The sequence below is a fragment of the Mesocricetus auratus genome, unplaced genomic scaffold (genome assembly GCF_017639785.1).
Source record: "Mesocricetus auratus isolate SY011 unplaced genomic scaffold, BCM_Maur_2.0 Super-Scaffold_100008, whole genome shotgun sequence".
Classification (NCBI taxonomy): Eukaryota; Metazoa; Chordata; class Mammalia; order Rodentia; family Cricetidae; genus Mesocricetus; species Mesocricetus auratus.
Window position 1 is genome coordinate 75,586,321 of NW_024429192.1, and position 16,762 is coordinate 75,603,082.

At 42.3% G+C, this 16,762-nt stretch overlaps 1 protein-coding gene across 6 annotated transcripts in view; it reads left to right on the forward strand.

Moving 5' to 3' along the window:
• Ube2v2 (ubiquitin conjugating enzyme E2 V2) overlaps nt 1-16,762 on the forward strand; it is a 54,587-nt gene that overhangs the window by 9,745 nt on the left and 28,080 nt on the right. Inside the window, exon 3 of one of the 6 annotated variants that reach the window (XM_013120515.3) lies at nt 1,245-1,434. The exons of 3 other annotated variants lie outside the window; for them this stretch is intronic. In XM_013120515.3, coding sequence (XP_012975969.1) covers nt 1,245-1,331 — 87 coding nt within the window. In that variant the 3' untranslated portion in view covers nt 1,332-1,434. Of the gene's footprint in view, nt 1-568; nt 629-1,244; nt 1,435-12,052; nt 12,188-16,762 lie in introns of those variants that run through there. 2 more of the 6 variants (XM_040751230.1, XM_005080010.4) reach the window with 2 other exon arrangements.

Genomic DNA, 16,762 nt, shown 5'->3' on the forward strand with positions numbered 1-16,762 from the left:
CAAGATTAGCCATTTGGCAAGAAACTGCTCTTGCCTGTACTGCTTGACTGTTGTTGTATAATCTGGACATGCAGGACCCACAGAAAAGTGACTACTGAACTCAGTCTTATAGGGTTCCTGCTTCATGAAAGAGTCTAAGAGACTTTCTACAGGGCAAAGAAAAATGACTGACAGACTGCCAGCGCAGATGGACAGTTTGAAATTTTCTGCTTTGCTGAGAAGTGTTCCAGACACATTGTGGCCTATGGGCTGAAGATGGATACCCCAACGTTACAGTGGAACTTCGGGTGACTGTCCAGGCAGTAAGATGTCTCTGTCAATCCTAGTGTTTATATATTATCCTTCTGTGGTCTTTGATGGAGTTGAAGACAGATAGTTATAATTATAGTTTTCCTTAGTTATGATAAAAGATAAGCTACATATAGGACTTTGGACTCACAAGGATGGGATGGATGATATTTTCTTTAAATCTTGCTAAAATATTGTAACTATGTTCTTACTTGATAACTGTTTTGTTATATATAATTTGACGGTGTTAAAGTTAAGACCTTTCTTTTTGTTTAAACAGAAAAGAGGAGATGTTGGGGGAAGTCCTGTGCATTTGTCAATAAAGTACTGTTGAGCCTATAGGGAACCAAGATAGGAGGGACTAGGAGTCCAGGAGAACTCTGGGAAGGAGGAACACAAGAGAGTCAACATGTAACACCATGGGGGTAGGAAGCCTGGAACTATTCTCCGGTAAGAAACATACTTAGATTAACAATTATGGGGTAATTACTTAAGCAGAGCTAGCCAGTAAGAAATAAGCAAGGCCAACAGCTTCATAATTAATACAGCGTCGTGTGTGTTTATTTGGGGACTACAAAGCGGCAGAGCCCAGGCAACTGGCGGGAGATAAACCAAAGCGGCTAGCAAAGAAAAAGCTTCTCGTAACAACAAGTAAAGAGAGGTTTAGAAATATTAAAATAATTTATAGAAACTTCATAAATGAAAAGAACTCGGACTTACCAGTTTGTGGAATGTAATTCAGAATGGTGTCACTGAGAACTGGAAGAAAAGGGATCTCTTTCAACATTCAGTGATTGTATGAAGTTAATATCTAGGTGTGGACTCTTAAAATTGATACATATGTGATTTGTGTGTTCAGGAAATTTGGTTTTTATATTAATAATTGCATGTTAATGTGTATGTAATAACAGTGTGTGGACATGCCAGCACTCATAGACTGTCATTCACTTTTACAGATATATAAACTGTCATCACAAGAAGAGAGTATTGGAACATTACTGGATGGTATCATTTGTAGGATGTCAACAAAGGATATTTTATAAGATGACCAAAAAAATCTCAGAGTTAATCACCAGCTATTTTTTCCCCTGGTTATAAAATTAACATATCACTGAAAAGGGGAAAAATAAACCACTGCTAGCCCTACCTTTTTTTTTTCACTTCTTAAAGATAGCCCCTGTCACTGTTTTTGCCATTGTCTTCTAGTCTTCTGCTTGTATTTTTTTTTTTTTTTTTTGGCTTTTCGAGACAGGGTTTCTCTGTATTATTTTGGAGGCTGTCCTGGAACTCTCTCTGTAGACTAGGTTGGCCTCGAACTCACCTCTGCCTCCCGAATGCTGGGATTAAAGGTGTGAGCCACCAACACCCGGCATCTGTTTGTATTTCGATACATTATATTTTTGTACAATTGGGAAAAAAAAGTGCAAGCACCTAGCTGGGAGGTAGTGGTGCACACCTTTAGTCCCAGCACTTGGGAGGTAGAGACAGGCAGATCTCTGTGAGTTCGAGGCCAGCCTGGTCTACAGAGAGAGTTCCAGGACAGTCTCCATAGCTACAGAGAAACCCTGTCTCGAAAAACCAAAAAAGAAAAAAAAGTGCGAGCACCTAATGGGGGCTGCAATGTTCAAGGCTCTTCCTCAGTGATCACCAGTTTGCATCTTGCCGTGTGCTGCTGCTTCTCCACATTGCCCTGCTGAACTTCTGATCCTTAGTATTTCATGTATCCGAATTTGATGGGGAATGTCCTTCTGGGTGTATGCTTCTTTTATTGGCTGATGAATAAAACACTGATTGTCCAGGCAGAAAGATAGGCATGGCTAGGAGCCGAGGAGAATTCTGAGAGAGGAGGTGGAGAGAAGCTGCCAAAGGAGTTAGAGGTCAGGACCCTTCTCTGGTAAGATAATACCACATGGACATACTTAGATTAATAGAAATGGGTTAATAATTGAGACAGAGCTAGCCAATAAGAAGCCCAAGCCACCAGGCAACATTTTATAATTAATATAGCATCCATGTGTTTATTTGGGGCGAAACGGCTGTGGGAAGGTCCGCAACCAGAATTTCTTTAATTCTAAACCTGGTATGATGACTCACTCCTACAGCCCAGGCACTCAGGAGGCTAAGGCACGAGAAAGCCACACGTTTGATGTCAGCCTGAGATGTGCCACAGGTTCTAGATCAGTCTAAAGTACCATGTCAAATCCTATCTCAGTAAAGGAACAATAAGTCATTTACTTCTCATAGCCACCTTATTAGGTGGATATGTCTTTGTGCCCACTTCACACACAGGGCAGCTGAAAGAGTGCAGCAGTATTAACTATCCCAGGGTCATGTAACTAGTATAAAACCTTATTTGATAGTTTCATTTTTCTCTTTTTTTTTTGTTTTTGTTTTTTCGTTTTGTTTGTTTTTTTGAGACAGGGTTTCTCTGTGGCTTTGGAAGCTGTCCTGGACCTAGCTCTTGTAGACCAGGCTGGTTTTGAACTCACAGAGATCCTCCTGCCTCCATCTCCCGAATGCTGGGATTAAAGGCATGTGCCACCACCGCCCTGCCCATTTTTCTCATTTTATTTTGTATTTCGATTGTATCACGATTGTATCAGTCAAGATAGGCTTGGTCAAAGGTCAGCAAAGCTCTGTGAAGAGCCAGATAAGCACTTTTCTTCTCAAAGCCCGTCTGGCTCCTGCTACAGTTACTCAACACCATCTCTGCAGTCTGAAAGCAGCCACAGAGCAGCAGTGACTGATCTTTGTCCAGTAAACCTTGACTTGAACAAGTGGTGTGCAGCGCTGTAGCGAGGTTGGGCTGTGGACTTGGGCTTAGTTAGGCCACAGTGACAGCCACTCCCTAAAGCTCACTGGCTCAGGACAGCAGAAACAGCTGTTATCTTCATGGTAGTGGGGATCGGAGGGAAAATCCGTAGCGGTGCTTTCGGAGCCCTGTCTGCTGAGCCTCTCAGCCTGGGCTTTTAGCTTATTACGCTGTTTGACAGGAGCTCTGGGAATGGCGGAGCAGCTTGAAAGGATACACATGGAAGTGACAGGTACGATTCACTTCATTTCATTCAAACAGCTTCAGAAATGGTGGCTCCGTGTTCTTCCCACATGCAGTCAGCTCCACCCAGCTGGTCCCCTCTAGAGCTCCTAGTCTGTAAAGCCATGGCGCCCTCTCGTAGTGCAGTTCTGGGGTTGTTTTCTAGGTACCCCACACTCAGAATCCTCTTCTGAGTCACAACTAAGTACTTCCGGGGACAGGGGATGATGGAGAGCAAGTGCCACTTGCTCAAGACTGTCCCAAAGGAAAGAAGTCTTGATTCCTCTTCCAACTATTGCGGAGAGATGAGTCATGGTCTCAGCATTCCTGCCTCATGTGGGCTGTCACAAGGGACCACACTGAGTGTGCAGCTGGCAGCTCAGCTCAGGAGAGTGCAGACCCCTCGGGTGGATACTGGTGGGTTTTGGGTAATGGAGGTGGTCTCCGAGAAGCCCAAGGAGGCTGACCTAGGTGGAGATGGACAGAAATCCCACTGTGGTGACCATTAAGGCAAGGGTCAAGGAGAGCCATGGAGCAAGAGAGAGTGAGTCATTCAGTCCTAGGAATCAAGTCACCTGTGTTTGGAATGACATAGCAAGGGCTCTCTGTAGTTGAAACTGGTCCATGACAAGGTTTGTCAGGACACTTCTGGAGTTAAGTTGTATCAGAGGTAATGCCACAATGAAACAGGACCCCCAGTATTGCACAAGTGTCACAGATTACTGCCTCAGGGGTACCTGGAGCTCTGTGATCAGCAGTCTCTAGTCTAGGTTGGGAGGCACAGAAAGATACCCCACATCTCTAATAACACCCTAGTGTTACAGATGAACTAGTTGAAAAAGAGGGACAGAAGCACCGGGCCACATCCCATCTCAGCCTTGTATCAGGTTCGCAAGAAGCCCAGTCAGGCACAAGGCACCTGAGTTTCTGGAGTCAGTGAGCCTTTGAACGCAGGCTGGGTTCAACCAGAATTCCAGGAGTGCTAACTGTGTTTCCATCCCCCTGTGCTCTCAGAAATGCAGAGCTGTATACTTGACCTCCTTAAGTGGTATGACCTGTGAGGCTGCCCACAACAACAGCTCTACAAGACTGGCCACTGTGAGGTGTCGTTTACACCCAGGTCTTCTCCAGAGCATCAGCCCTCACTCCATCCTAGCCAGCTTCCTACTCTTCTATGACAAAGATTTATCTGTTGTTCCTTCTCTCATTTTCACACTCAACTTCTGGTCTGTGATCCTACAGATCTTGTAAGCATAAAATACATTTGTCTCCAAAACTGGCATCTTCTGTAGGTATCATCTGCAGTGCTCAGAACACCTGCCTTGCCTTAGCTTTGGCTGCTCTGCAAACCTCTTGAGCCTTGCCCAGCACACAGATGTCTGGCAGGTCAGCCAACTTACATGCTCCCACATGTGTCCCGAGGTTAGGTGAGCTGCTCCCTCAGCAGAAACTTCTGATCCCCAAACTCAAAAGTGAAATATGTGCAGTAGTATTTTGCATTGTTCCTAACGCAGCAGTAATGTTGGGTTCAGCATCTTGCAGCAAGGTGCTGTGACCATCTACCTGAGCATGGGTTTGCGGAGGACGGGCCAGTACTTCATAAGTTGCATCTTGCAGCCCTTATGGGTAGTTATAAAGAAAACAGAACATTCTTTAAAATATCAACAGCTGCATACAAGCAGAGATACGTTAATATGCTCAGGTAATGGAACTACATCTGGTACCCCAACTGCAACTGGGGTCACTACTTGACTAAGTTTGTGACAGTCAATTGTCATTCTTCGTGATCCGTCTGTCTTCTTCACAAGGAAAATAGGAAAGTTAAAGTGAAATATGGTAGGAATAATGACCCCTGCATCTTTGCAGGCCCTTGATGGTGGGACTAATTTCTGCATCCCTCAAGGGATGTGATACTGTTTGTAGTTCACTATTTTCCTCCAGTAGAAACGGTACTTACAATGGCTTCCATTTGCCCTTTCCAACAATAATAGTTCTCACAGTATATATCAATGAACCAGTGTGGAGTTTCTTTCAACTTTGGAATATATATTTGTCTAGATTATGCATTATAGGAGTGGGAAATAACCATAAGATTAGTTCGGGGACCAAATAGACCCACCTTGAATTTAAACTTTGACCAAGTCACTGGTGTCTGATAAAAAGGTCTGTTCATTTCCTGTTCTCTAAATTGCAAAAGGCAAAGGCTGAGCTCCCTTAGGGGAAGGGCAGGAAGAGGCGTAGCAGCAAACTTTTTGGTATTGTAGCAAGGTTCTTTGACTGGATCTATCTTTCTGTTTCTTGAAGGGGGTTTGAACCTTTGGAATGAGCTGGTTCTTATATGAAAATCATTTGAGGGCACATGATTCTCTGTTGCCATTATTCAAGATAGGCTTTTGTTCATTTGGTCTTGATTGTTTCTGATTTTACAAGTCAAGCAAGAACTTAGTAGGTTTCCAATCTGAAAGCCATGATTAATGATGGGTGTCAAAATCTGCATGAGTCAGACGTTGTGAATATTGGTCTCTTAATGTTTCCTAAGGTAAATGTGCTTTCTCTGCCTTTGGTGACAGACACGTCTGCCTTGCTCTTGCTACTCCAGGATCCAATCACACTCTTGCATTTAAATTACTCATCTTAGTCTCTGTGGCACCAATACAGTAAGGCCTGCTGTACAGGGAAGAACAATGACACATCTTGAGAACAGACAATAAACTAGAATAATTCTTAAGGCTTCTTCAAATTTACTCTTCAGGGGTAGTAGGGGAGGGTGAACTGGAGACTACACATCAAGACTATTCTGTGAAAGAAGCCAGTTGCAAGTCCTTCCCCACTTGGGTTTAATAAAACAAATGAAGCCTGCTCAGGAAAATCCAGGTATGTCCACATGGGCACCACATACACCACATGGTGCACAGACACACCTGCAGGCAAAACACCCATGTATATGTATTTTTTTTTAAAGACCGTTTGGGCTGAAGAGATGCCTTAATGGTTAAGAACACTTTGTAGAGGTTCCACGTTTAGTTTCTAGCACCCACATCAGGCAGGTCACAACTCCCTGCCACTTCAGTTTTGGGAGATCTGCTGCTCTCTAGCCCCTTTGAAAACCTGCATGAATGTGGTGCATATAAACTCATGTAGACACATATATGCACATAAGTAAAGCTAACAAATCATTTTTATTTTTTTATTTTTTTATTTTTTGGTTTTTCGAGACAGGGTTTCTCTGTAGCTTTGGAGGCTGTCCTGGAACTCACTTTGTAGACCAGGCTGGCCTCGAACTCACAGAGATCTGCCTGCCTCTGCCTCCCGAGTGCTGGGATTAAAGGCGTGCGCCACCACCGCCCGGCTGCCCTTCTCTTAAAAATCTGCCTGATGGAAAGTTGGAGAGTTTTGAATTAAGGGTGTTGGTAGAGGAGATTTCAAGACATCTTTGTACTGACTCTTTCATGCATTTAATAGTAACCACTCTTCTGCAGATCTATAATTAAATAAACAGGCTGGACAAAGAGAAATACAAAATTCACAATACAAGGAGAAAGGGAGCCCTACGAAATGTTTTGTTGAAGCTAAGACCTATGCTCAAGGAAATTAAAGACAAAACTTCAAAGAAAAGCTAGGTATTAAATGGAAGAAAGGGAGTGGTGACCCCCCTGTCAGCTAAGATTGCAACTTGCAAAAAGGAATTAAAGGAAAACTCAAACAATGAAGGACACCATCAACAACAGAAAGCTGATGCAAATGTAACTGATAGAGGCGGCCAAGGTCCAGCCCCAGCAAGTAGCAGAGCTTGGCAGCTTAGGCCTCATGGTTCAGGGTTTAGAGTTAAAGATACAAGAACGGGGTTGTGGAATCTCTTTCTATGGTTAAGAAAAGCCATGTAGTGCAGGCATGTATTAAGGGTTTCCTTGCATGGAAGCTTAGAGAAGCCTTTGTGTGAAGCTGTGAAGGTGAAGCCTGGGTTGTGTTACAGACACAAAGATGTTGGAAATGCCAGACACATGGGATACTTGCCAAAGAAAACTGCAAACTAGCTGAAGAATGTTGTAGTCAGCGAAGCTGAAAGGACTTGGAGATCTGAAAAGCACTCTATCATCAGACATGGAAATCCAGAATTTGGAGTTTGCCCTTCTGGTTTTTGGTCATGTTTTGGTACAGTGTTTCCTCACTATGCTCCCTTTCCTCTCTTTTGGAAGGGCAATATATGTGCCATTATATGTTGGAAGTATGTGATCTGATTTTACAGGGGGTTACATATAGGAGATTGCCACAAATCTCAGAGGAGACATTGAGCTATAGACTATTTAACACTATTGAGACTGTGAAAGATTATGGGGACTTCTGAACTTGGACTGAATGTACTTTTTATTATGGTATGGTATGGCTGTAAGCCTATGGGACCCAAGGAGTGGAATGTGGTGACTTGAATAAGAATGGCCCCAAGCTAGCTGGTGGTGGTGCACACTTTAATTCTAGCACTTGGGAGGCAGAGGCAGATGAATCACTGTGAGTTTGAAGTCAGCTTGATCTACATAGCTAGTTCCAGGACAGCTAGGGATGTTATACAGAGAAACCCTAAACCATGTCTTAAACATAAAGAAAGGAAGGAAGGAAGGTAGGAAGGAAGGAAGGTAGAAAGAAAGAAGGAAAGAAAACCAAGAAAAAAGAATGGTCCCAAAATAGTTTTATGTATTTGATGCTTAGTCACCAGATAGTTGGCACTATTCAAAAGGGCTAGAAGGAATAGGAGGCGTGGCCTTGTTGGAAGAAGTACGTAATTGAGATCTCAAAAGTCCATGTTGAGCCCAGTGTTTTTCTCTATGCCTGAGGATCAGGATGCTGTTCTCAACTATTTCCCCAGTGCGATGCCTACCATGCCTGCCACCATGCTCTCCACCATTACAATAATGGACTAAGTCTCTGAAACTTTAATCAAGTCCCCAATTAAATACTTTTTTAAAGTAAGAGTTGCCATGGTTATGGTATCTCTTCATAGCAATAGAACAGTGACTAAGACAATAACTCCAGATGTCTAGATTACAGTGCAAAAATGCAAATATGAATAATATGCTTTCAACAGAACTTAGTAACCTTGTTACAGTAGACCCTGAGAAATCCAATTTAGTTGAAGGACAGGACAAGAGCTTCAAAAATAGCAATTATGCATATGTACATGAACCTAAAATATTATATGAATAATCCCTAAGTGAAGATCACAAAACCACAAAAATAATGGAAAATGAAAACTTTCTTTCTTTTTTTTTTTTTTTTTTTTTTTTTTTTTGGTTTTATGAGACAGGGTTTCTCTGTATTGTTTTGGAGGCTGTCTGTCCAACCCGGCCTCGAACTCACAGAGATCCACCTGCCTCTGCCTCCTGAGTGCTGGGATTAAAGGTGTGTGCCACCACCGTCTGGCGTAAATGAAAACTTTTAAAACATAAAAGTAGAAGTAAAACCACTAGAGAAAACCCAAAACTGAAATAAAACTGGAAATGAAGCCGGGTGGTGGTGGTGCATTCCTTTAATCCCAGCATTTGGGAGGCAGAGGCAGGTGGATCTCAATGAGTTCAAGGCCAGAATGGTCTATAAAGAGAGTTCAAGGACAACCAGGACTGTTACACGGAGAAACCCTGTCTCAAAAAACAAAACAAAAAACTGTAAATAAAAATTTTAGGATGCCAACAAAAACCTCAGAGTTAAACCATGATGTCTACTCTTATTTTGTCAACTTGACCACATTAGGAAATTACTAAAGTCAAGGCATTACTTGGACAGCTGTGAGGAATTTTTCTGGATTGGATTATTTGAAATGGGAAGACTCACCTGAAATTTGGGCCACGGCTTCTGGTTCTAGTCTATATGAAAGAAATGGAAGCAGGAAGTATTTATGCTTTGTCTTCTACTGACAGGGTTATTTCTTCACTGGTATTAGAGCCTACTTCTTCAGTATTCCAACATATACTGAAGACTGGCTGAGATATCCAGCCTGATGGACCAGACATTCATCGAATTCTAGGACTTCCTGTTCGGAGCTAGCCATTGTTGGACTAGCTGGATCATAGACTGTAAGCCACTCTACACACACACACACACACACACACACTCACACACACACACTCACATGTATGTACGTACATATGTAAATATTCATTCTATTACTTCTGTTTCTCTAGAGATGTGTGACTAATATGTAAGCCTGACCAACAGATTACAAGACATGGAAGAGAGTCTCTCAGATATTGAAGACAAGGTAGAAAAAATGTGTACCTCATCACCCAAAACCAGAAAGACAAATATAGTATGTCCTCACCCTAAGTGGATACCAGACATAAAGCAAAAGATACCCAGCCTACAATTCATTACCCTAGAGAAGCTTGAACCCTCTTCCAGAAATAGATGGAAGCAGATGCAGAAATCCACAACTAACCAAAGGGCCAAGCTCCTGGAATACAATCAAAGTGAGGGAGGAGTGATAATATGAACAAAGGAGTCAAGACCATGATGGGGAAACCCACAGAATCAGCTGAGCTGAGCTAGTGAGAGATCACTGACTCAGGTCTGACAAATGGGGAACCTGAATAAGACCAAACTAGACTCCCTTAATATAGGTGATAATGGTGTTACTGGGACAATATATGAGGCTACTGTCAGTGGGTCCAAGACCTAACACTAATGCACAAACTGACTTAGTGGAGCCCATTCTATATGGAGAGATACCTTGCCCAGCCTAGACACAGGGGTGCAGGGGTGGAGATACCTCAACTAGATGATGAACAGACTTAGTAGATTTCCTAGGAGAGGCCTTACTCTCTACATGGAGCAGATGGGAGGAGGATAGACTGGGGGGAGCAGGAGGAGAGGAGGGAGAGGGAACTGGGATTAGAATATAAAAAATAAATTAATAAAAAAAGAAAAAAGTTGGCTGGCTACTACTCTAACATTTTGTCAGTATTGCCTTAGTAGGTGAAGGGACCAGACCGTCACCCAGCCCCCAGCTTTTTAGCAGCCTTAACAGGCTGCAGATCAGCAACATGTACTTGCCTGACCATGCCCTTCCTCCCAGTCACTAGGAGGTCAGATACCCTTCACTCAGCAAGGAACCAATCAGAAGTTAGCTGGGTGTGCTTTATGGCAAAAGTGGCTTAACAGTGATGTGCAGAGCATAGCAACCACCCTGGGAGGGCTTATAGGCCATAACAACCAGTTGACCAATCAGCACAGAACAGGTTGTCCAAGCCTGGAAGCATACCAATCCTGAGACTGTTGTGTACCCCCTAGACACTCCCCTTACTCTGCCCAATCAATTCCCTGCCTCGTGGCCCCTTGGGGTCCTTCTCACACCAGATGAAGGGCCTGAGTTAAAGACAGTTAACCTGATAAATAATAAAAGACTCTTTGCTTTTACATTGGAATGGGTGTCTTGGTGATTTGGGGGTTCAGAATTTGGGCACAACATAGGTACATATTGCAGGCAGGTCATTATTGTAGGGTGCAGGGTTCATAACTGGGTGAGATTGATAATTACTTTTGTTCTCTGGTGGCCTTTCTAGTACCTTCACCACTGTGAATGCTAATTAGTAGATATGAAATGTCTAGTTGAGCACCAACTGAATTTTTCCATGTTAATTAATTACATAAATATGTGATAAGCAATAGGGTTTTACTGTCAGGTTGTCAAGGATATCCAATAGCATTGTGAGTAACCTATGCGTGTGGTGTCTATTGTATCTGCCTTTGGATATTTTAAAGAGACTTTTAGAGTATGGACTTTTTTTTTTTTTTTTTTTTGGTTTTTATGAGACAGCATTTCTCTGTATTGTTTTCGAGGCTGTCGGTCCAGCCCAACCTCGAACTCACAGCAATCCACCTGCCTCTGCCTCCCGAGTGCTGGGATTAAAGGCGTGCGCCACCTCCGCCCGGCTAGAGTATGGACTTTTAAAGACTGAGCTTTTAAAGTTGTACTGTATTTATAATATATGGCATCTTGGGGACAAACAAGAAAGGAAAATTATGATTTAACAGTGATGGGTCTGTCAAGTTGTCAAGGTGTGAATTTGTGTTGGCTAATCTTGGTAGTAAAGTTGATACAAATGGGAAGAAGTAATCACAGTTTAAGAACTGCCTAATTCAGATTGAGCTGTGAGCATGTCTTAATTGTTATTTGATGTATGAGGATCCAGCCTGGTGTAGTTAGTACCATCCTTAGGCAAGTGGGCCTGAGCTTGTAAAAAAGTTAGGAGAACGTGAGCTGGGAAGCAAGCTGGGAAGCAGTGATTCTGCATCTCTTTCTGCTTCAAGCTCCTGCCTTGAGTTCCTGCCCTGGCTTCCCTTACTGATGGACTGTAGCGTATAAACTAAAATTCCTAAATTGCTCCCTAAATTGCTTCTGGTATGTAGGCCTACATTAGCATGAGCCCAGGCCTTTGGAATATTTTTTTTTTCAGCACAGTGTTCAATATCCATGTTTTATGTTGGTTCTTAATAAAACGTTTGGTGTGCTGTAACTGCTACCATTTGCCTGGACGTTATTTCAACATTTAATACACAGATTCATCGGGGGATTTCCCCTTGAACACACTGAGACAGTGTTGGAGATCACAGATCTTTAAAAGGCTTAAATAAGCTCTTGCAAAAGACTGCCGTCGTCTCCTGATGCTCCCGAGGTTTTTCTTTGGCTTTCATTGAAGAACCAAGTGTCCCAGGGTTCAGCAGAGGCAAGTTTTTGGCCCGCGGGACAGGAGCCCAGCAGCGTCCCCACCTCCGGGGGTCCTCTGTGACGCAGAGCGGAGCGCTGACGGAAGTGACGCTGACGTCCTACGTGCGGCGGCTGCGTCTGGTAGCAGGAGAAGATGGCGGTCTCCACAGGTCGGTGCCTATCCCGGTCGCCCGCGCTCTGGCTGCCGGCTGCCGGGCGGCCGCGCGGGGCTGCGGGTGCGCAGTGTGGAGGGCCACGCGGGGCGCGGGGGTGGGGCAGGCGGCGGGGAGTCGGAGCCCGCGGGGCCGGCGCGCCCACTGCCCGGGGGCCCTGCGGGAGCTGGTGCACAGCAGGCCGCCGCAGCCGCAGCCGCGCCGTGGGGGGAGTGTGCCGGGGAGGCCCGGCGAGGCGGCTGTCACTGCCCGTCAGCGAGGCCCGGCCGACGGGCATCCCGGATGGCGCTGGGGGTCTCGGCTGGGATGCCACCGGACACGTGCGGGAGGACAGGACTGACAGGGAGGACGACTGCTGTTTGGAATAAGGCAGCGTTGATTTCATTTAGCCGGCCGAAGGCGTAATGTATTTTTAAAAAATTTAAGTGAAAAGCTACAGTACACTGCGCAGGACGAAAGCTAACTGCAGAACAATTGGTGCTTAGAAAAGGGTGCGACTCCTGTTTACAGTGTTTCTATCAGCAGAGACTTGGAATCTAATATTGATGGGATTTAGAAATTTGACTTAAATGTCAAGTTAAAACGGGTTAAAAGCGGAGTTTTAGCATTTAAAAATGGTGGCTTATAAGATTTATTTTTTCCTAGTTTTTATTGAATCTAGGTCGTAGAAATAGAAGCGGTTGAGTGGATGTTTTTCATATTAAGTCTTACCTTCATTGTGTATAAGTGTCACAGACAGTAAAATCTTTAGCAATTTTACCTTGGGGAAATACATCAGTGTTCTTCTGGTCATAGCTAACTACGACCAATTAATAGTTTTAAAGTGACACTTTAATATTATAACTCTGATTTCTTTCCTTGTTACTTGAAATCTATGTTCTTATGAATGGGGCCATGGTTTTTAAGAGTTGTGCTCAATACTTTAAAATTTAAGTAATAAAATAGTGCATTGTAATATGAAAAATGTCTATTTGTGACTGCATTTGTTTATTGAAACATATTTGACACTACTTTTATGTTTATTAGCTTAAAAAGACCAGCAATTATAATATGAGTGGCATATACTTTTTGTTAAACTGTTCTTGGAAATTGAATGTATACTATAAATAAGCTTTGATGGTTTTTTTTGTGTCCTTATTGCATGTTAGATACCTGTATCCTGTTCATTATTTTCACTGGTTTCAGACTAACGAAGTGGGAAACCTTTGGTATAATTAAAACACATTTTAGAAAAGTGAGCTTATTTATTTATTTATTTATTTATTTAGAGTCAGGGTCTCATGTAGCTAGGCTGACCTTGAACTCTAACTGAAAAAAAGTTTGGAGGAAAAGATTCAAATTAGACTAAGAATTTCTGTTGAGAAAAATTGAGAAAGCAAAGAAGTAAAAGCTTATACACAACTGGTCAGGAATAGAAGAGTATAGTCTAGTACTTTCTTTGTAGTGAGTAACTGATTTTGGAGTATTCCTCAAAGAATGGACTTTATTCTGTTTTAGTCTAGATGGTGACTTTCATATATTCCTTCCTAGATGTATGCTGCTTTTACACACTTAGTTCCTTCCCATGTGGAAATGGGTCTGCAATTTCCTCCTTCCTTTCCCTGTGGGTCAAGAGGATTTCATAGAACTTCACTTAAACATAAATCAAGGGAAAGGATGTTTATTAATGTTTAGTATCTGTAAAATTTCATTTGATTCAATTATTGCAAGTAATTTACTTTGTAAAGAAAGAAAGAAAGTTCTGTGTGCTCTGTGGTAGTGTATACCTATAATCCCAGCACTGAGGTAGAAGGCTTGTGAGCTCAAGATGGATCTGGGCTGCATAATGGATTCAAGGTTATGAATTCAAGTCTGAGTGAGATAGTAAAGTCTGTCTCAAAAGCAAACAAAGACTAAACACTGTTCTGTAATAGTTTTTAAGTTTACAGAAAAATTGTGATGATGGTGTGGGGTGCATATCTCACATTCAGTTCTCTCCCTTTGATAGCTTAGTGTAACACATTTGTCAGAATTAATGACCCAGTGCATCAGCATGTTTACTCTAAGTCCATATCATATTCATATTTCCAGTTTTTACTTAAGGTCCTCTTGGTATCAAGTACCCAATTTAGGTACCACATGACATTGTAACATGAAATATATATAATAAAAATTTCCTTAGATTGTGTTACTGTTGCGATGGGACTGTAGTTTCTTTGAATGAAGGTGCTTGGGAGGATTAGGGAAAAAAGGAAATTTTTACCTTTGTGTAGGTCTGTGTAAGGAAAGGACACAACCATAGAAAAATAATTATCCCTTTCAGAAGTGATCAGTGTTGAGTAAACTGAGCAGACTAATGTGGCAGTATTGTGATTCCCCACTGCTCTAGACTGCTGTGCTCTTTAGCCAGGCCACTGTTTGCTAATGTGAGTGTATATGCCAGTGCTCACACGAAGTGCTGCCAGAGAATGACCTGAGCCCAGAACTGAGTGATGGAAGAGCTGAGCTCTAGTGTATTTTCTTCCTGAAACTTTCACTTCTGACCTAGATTTTTCTTGATGCTCTTGTTATGAATATGCTCTTTATAAGCTCTTGTTTCTGTGATCAAATAATATAGCCTCATCATACAGTATTTCCTGTGTAGAGTGTTTTGGGGAAGTAAAGATGGCTCTGAAACTTGTTCAAAGCAATTAGTTAAGTGAAAAAAGTTATTCTGAGATCTTTGAAAATGTCAAGACATTAAAAACTCTGGTTGACTACAAATGTGAGGAATTAGCATAATTTAAACATTAAAGACATTATGGTTTCATTTTGAAGCACTTACCAAATGTAGTTTGAACACCACTCTTTCCTTGTGATTGCTTGTCAGGTACAGAACAAGAAGGTTCCTTTCTAAGAGTTGGTGAATAGGTGAATATTTGTAAGTTGGATAATCTAGCAATGTTTTACTCTTTGTCCCCCAGTGTTATGAACTATCTCAGAGATTCTTGTGTGGAAGCTTTTCAGTACTGTGACATCATCCTTTGGATATTTTGGTTGAATCCAGGGCTTCCTATGTATATTTTGCAGCTATTCTACCGTAGTGCTATATTCCCAGCTCTCTTTTGACTTTAATTTGGTACAGGGTACTGCTGTGTTGCCTAAATAGGCCCCGAACTTGTGATCCTCCTGTCTAAGCCTTCCAAATAGCTGAGGCTACAGGCCTGTATAGCACCAGACCTATCTGAAATCATTGTTTTCTTATAACCTATTTTTCCAATTGTGTGGATGTGCATGAAGTAACTTGGAAGGGGGAAGTAGGAGAATCAGGAGCTTGGGGTCATCCTTGGCTACATGCTGGGCGTGCACATGTGTGTATGTGTGTGTATGAGAGAGAGAGAGAGAGAGAGAGAGAGAGAGAGAGAGAGAGAGAGAGAGAGAGAGAGAGAGAGAGAGAGAAAGCCTGTGAGCAGATCACAGGATATATGAGACCCTGTCTTATGAACCAAAACAAAGGGCTGGGAAGATGCTCTGTCAATAAAGTATGTGCCAGAAAACATGGGGACCTTAGTTAAGATCTCCAGAACCCACATAAAGCTAGAGGGTCCCAAAAGTGTGCATCACTAACCCAGTGCTTGGCATGGTACTGGCAAGACAGGTGAATTTCTAGAGCTTATTGGCCAGCTACCCTAACCAATCAGTAAGTTCCATGTTTTGTAGGAAACTCTGTCTCAAAAAATGAAGGAAATTTTGAGGAAGATCCTTGATGTTGATCTCTGCCTCCACACATGCACACTTGTACTTTATGTGTTAATGATAGCACAGCATACCATAGAGGAAGTTTGGAGTAGTTGGGGTTGGTGTTCTTTCCACTGTGCTATCGGAAATATATGCAGATGGGGACCATTCATAGCAAGCTACCTAACTATGGAAACATTCACTTAGTAATTATTTTGGGAACTCTTAACATAAAACTTCAAAGAAGATAGAAAACATGTTGACTAGAATAATGATTCGTTGCTTAAGAACTAATGTAAAGTAAACCTGAGCTGTATGGGAAATAGGCTGTTAGACCAGGGTTGGGGGTGGTGTATTGTTTATAGAGTTTTAGTTCATTTGTGTGAGAATAAATTTTATTTTCAGTTTAAGTTGGAACTTAACAAAGTTTCAGACTACAGAAGAGAAATCTTTTTGTCATCTGAACCTTAAGGTCCTTATACTTGTTGAATAATAGTTGTAATAGACAGTGCATTGTGGCTCTGCTGTCTTCTAAGGCAAGTTTATCTTGTAGATGAGCAGTAGAACTCTAGGCATAAAATGACTTTGTCAGGATTATTAGATGAATAACTCAACAGTTACCAAACATGAGATGAGTAATACACAAACTTCAGTGCTAGCTTTTTGACATCATTTTGTAAATAGTCCAGGGCTAGTGTCTTCACAGATTCTTTAATCTGTTTTGGTGTCATATGGTGTTTTATGTATGCTTTGGTATATAGATTTTGTGCATATCTAGTGATGTGAGCTAGGTGTGATGACTCATGCCTGGAATCCTACACTTGAAGAAAGAATTGTACATTTGAGGACATAGTGAGTTTCAGGACAGACTACGTA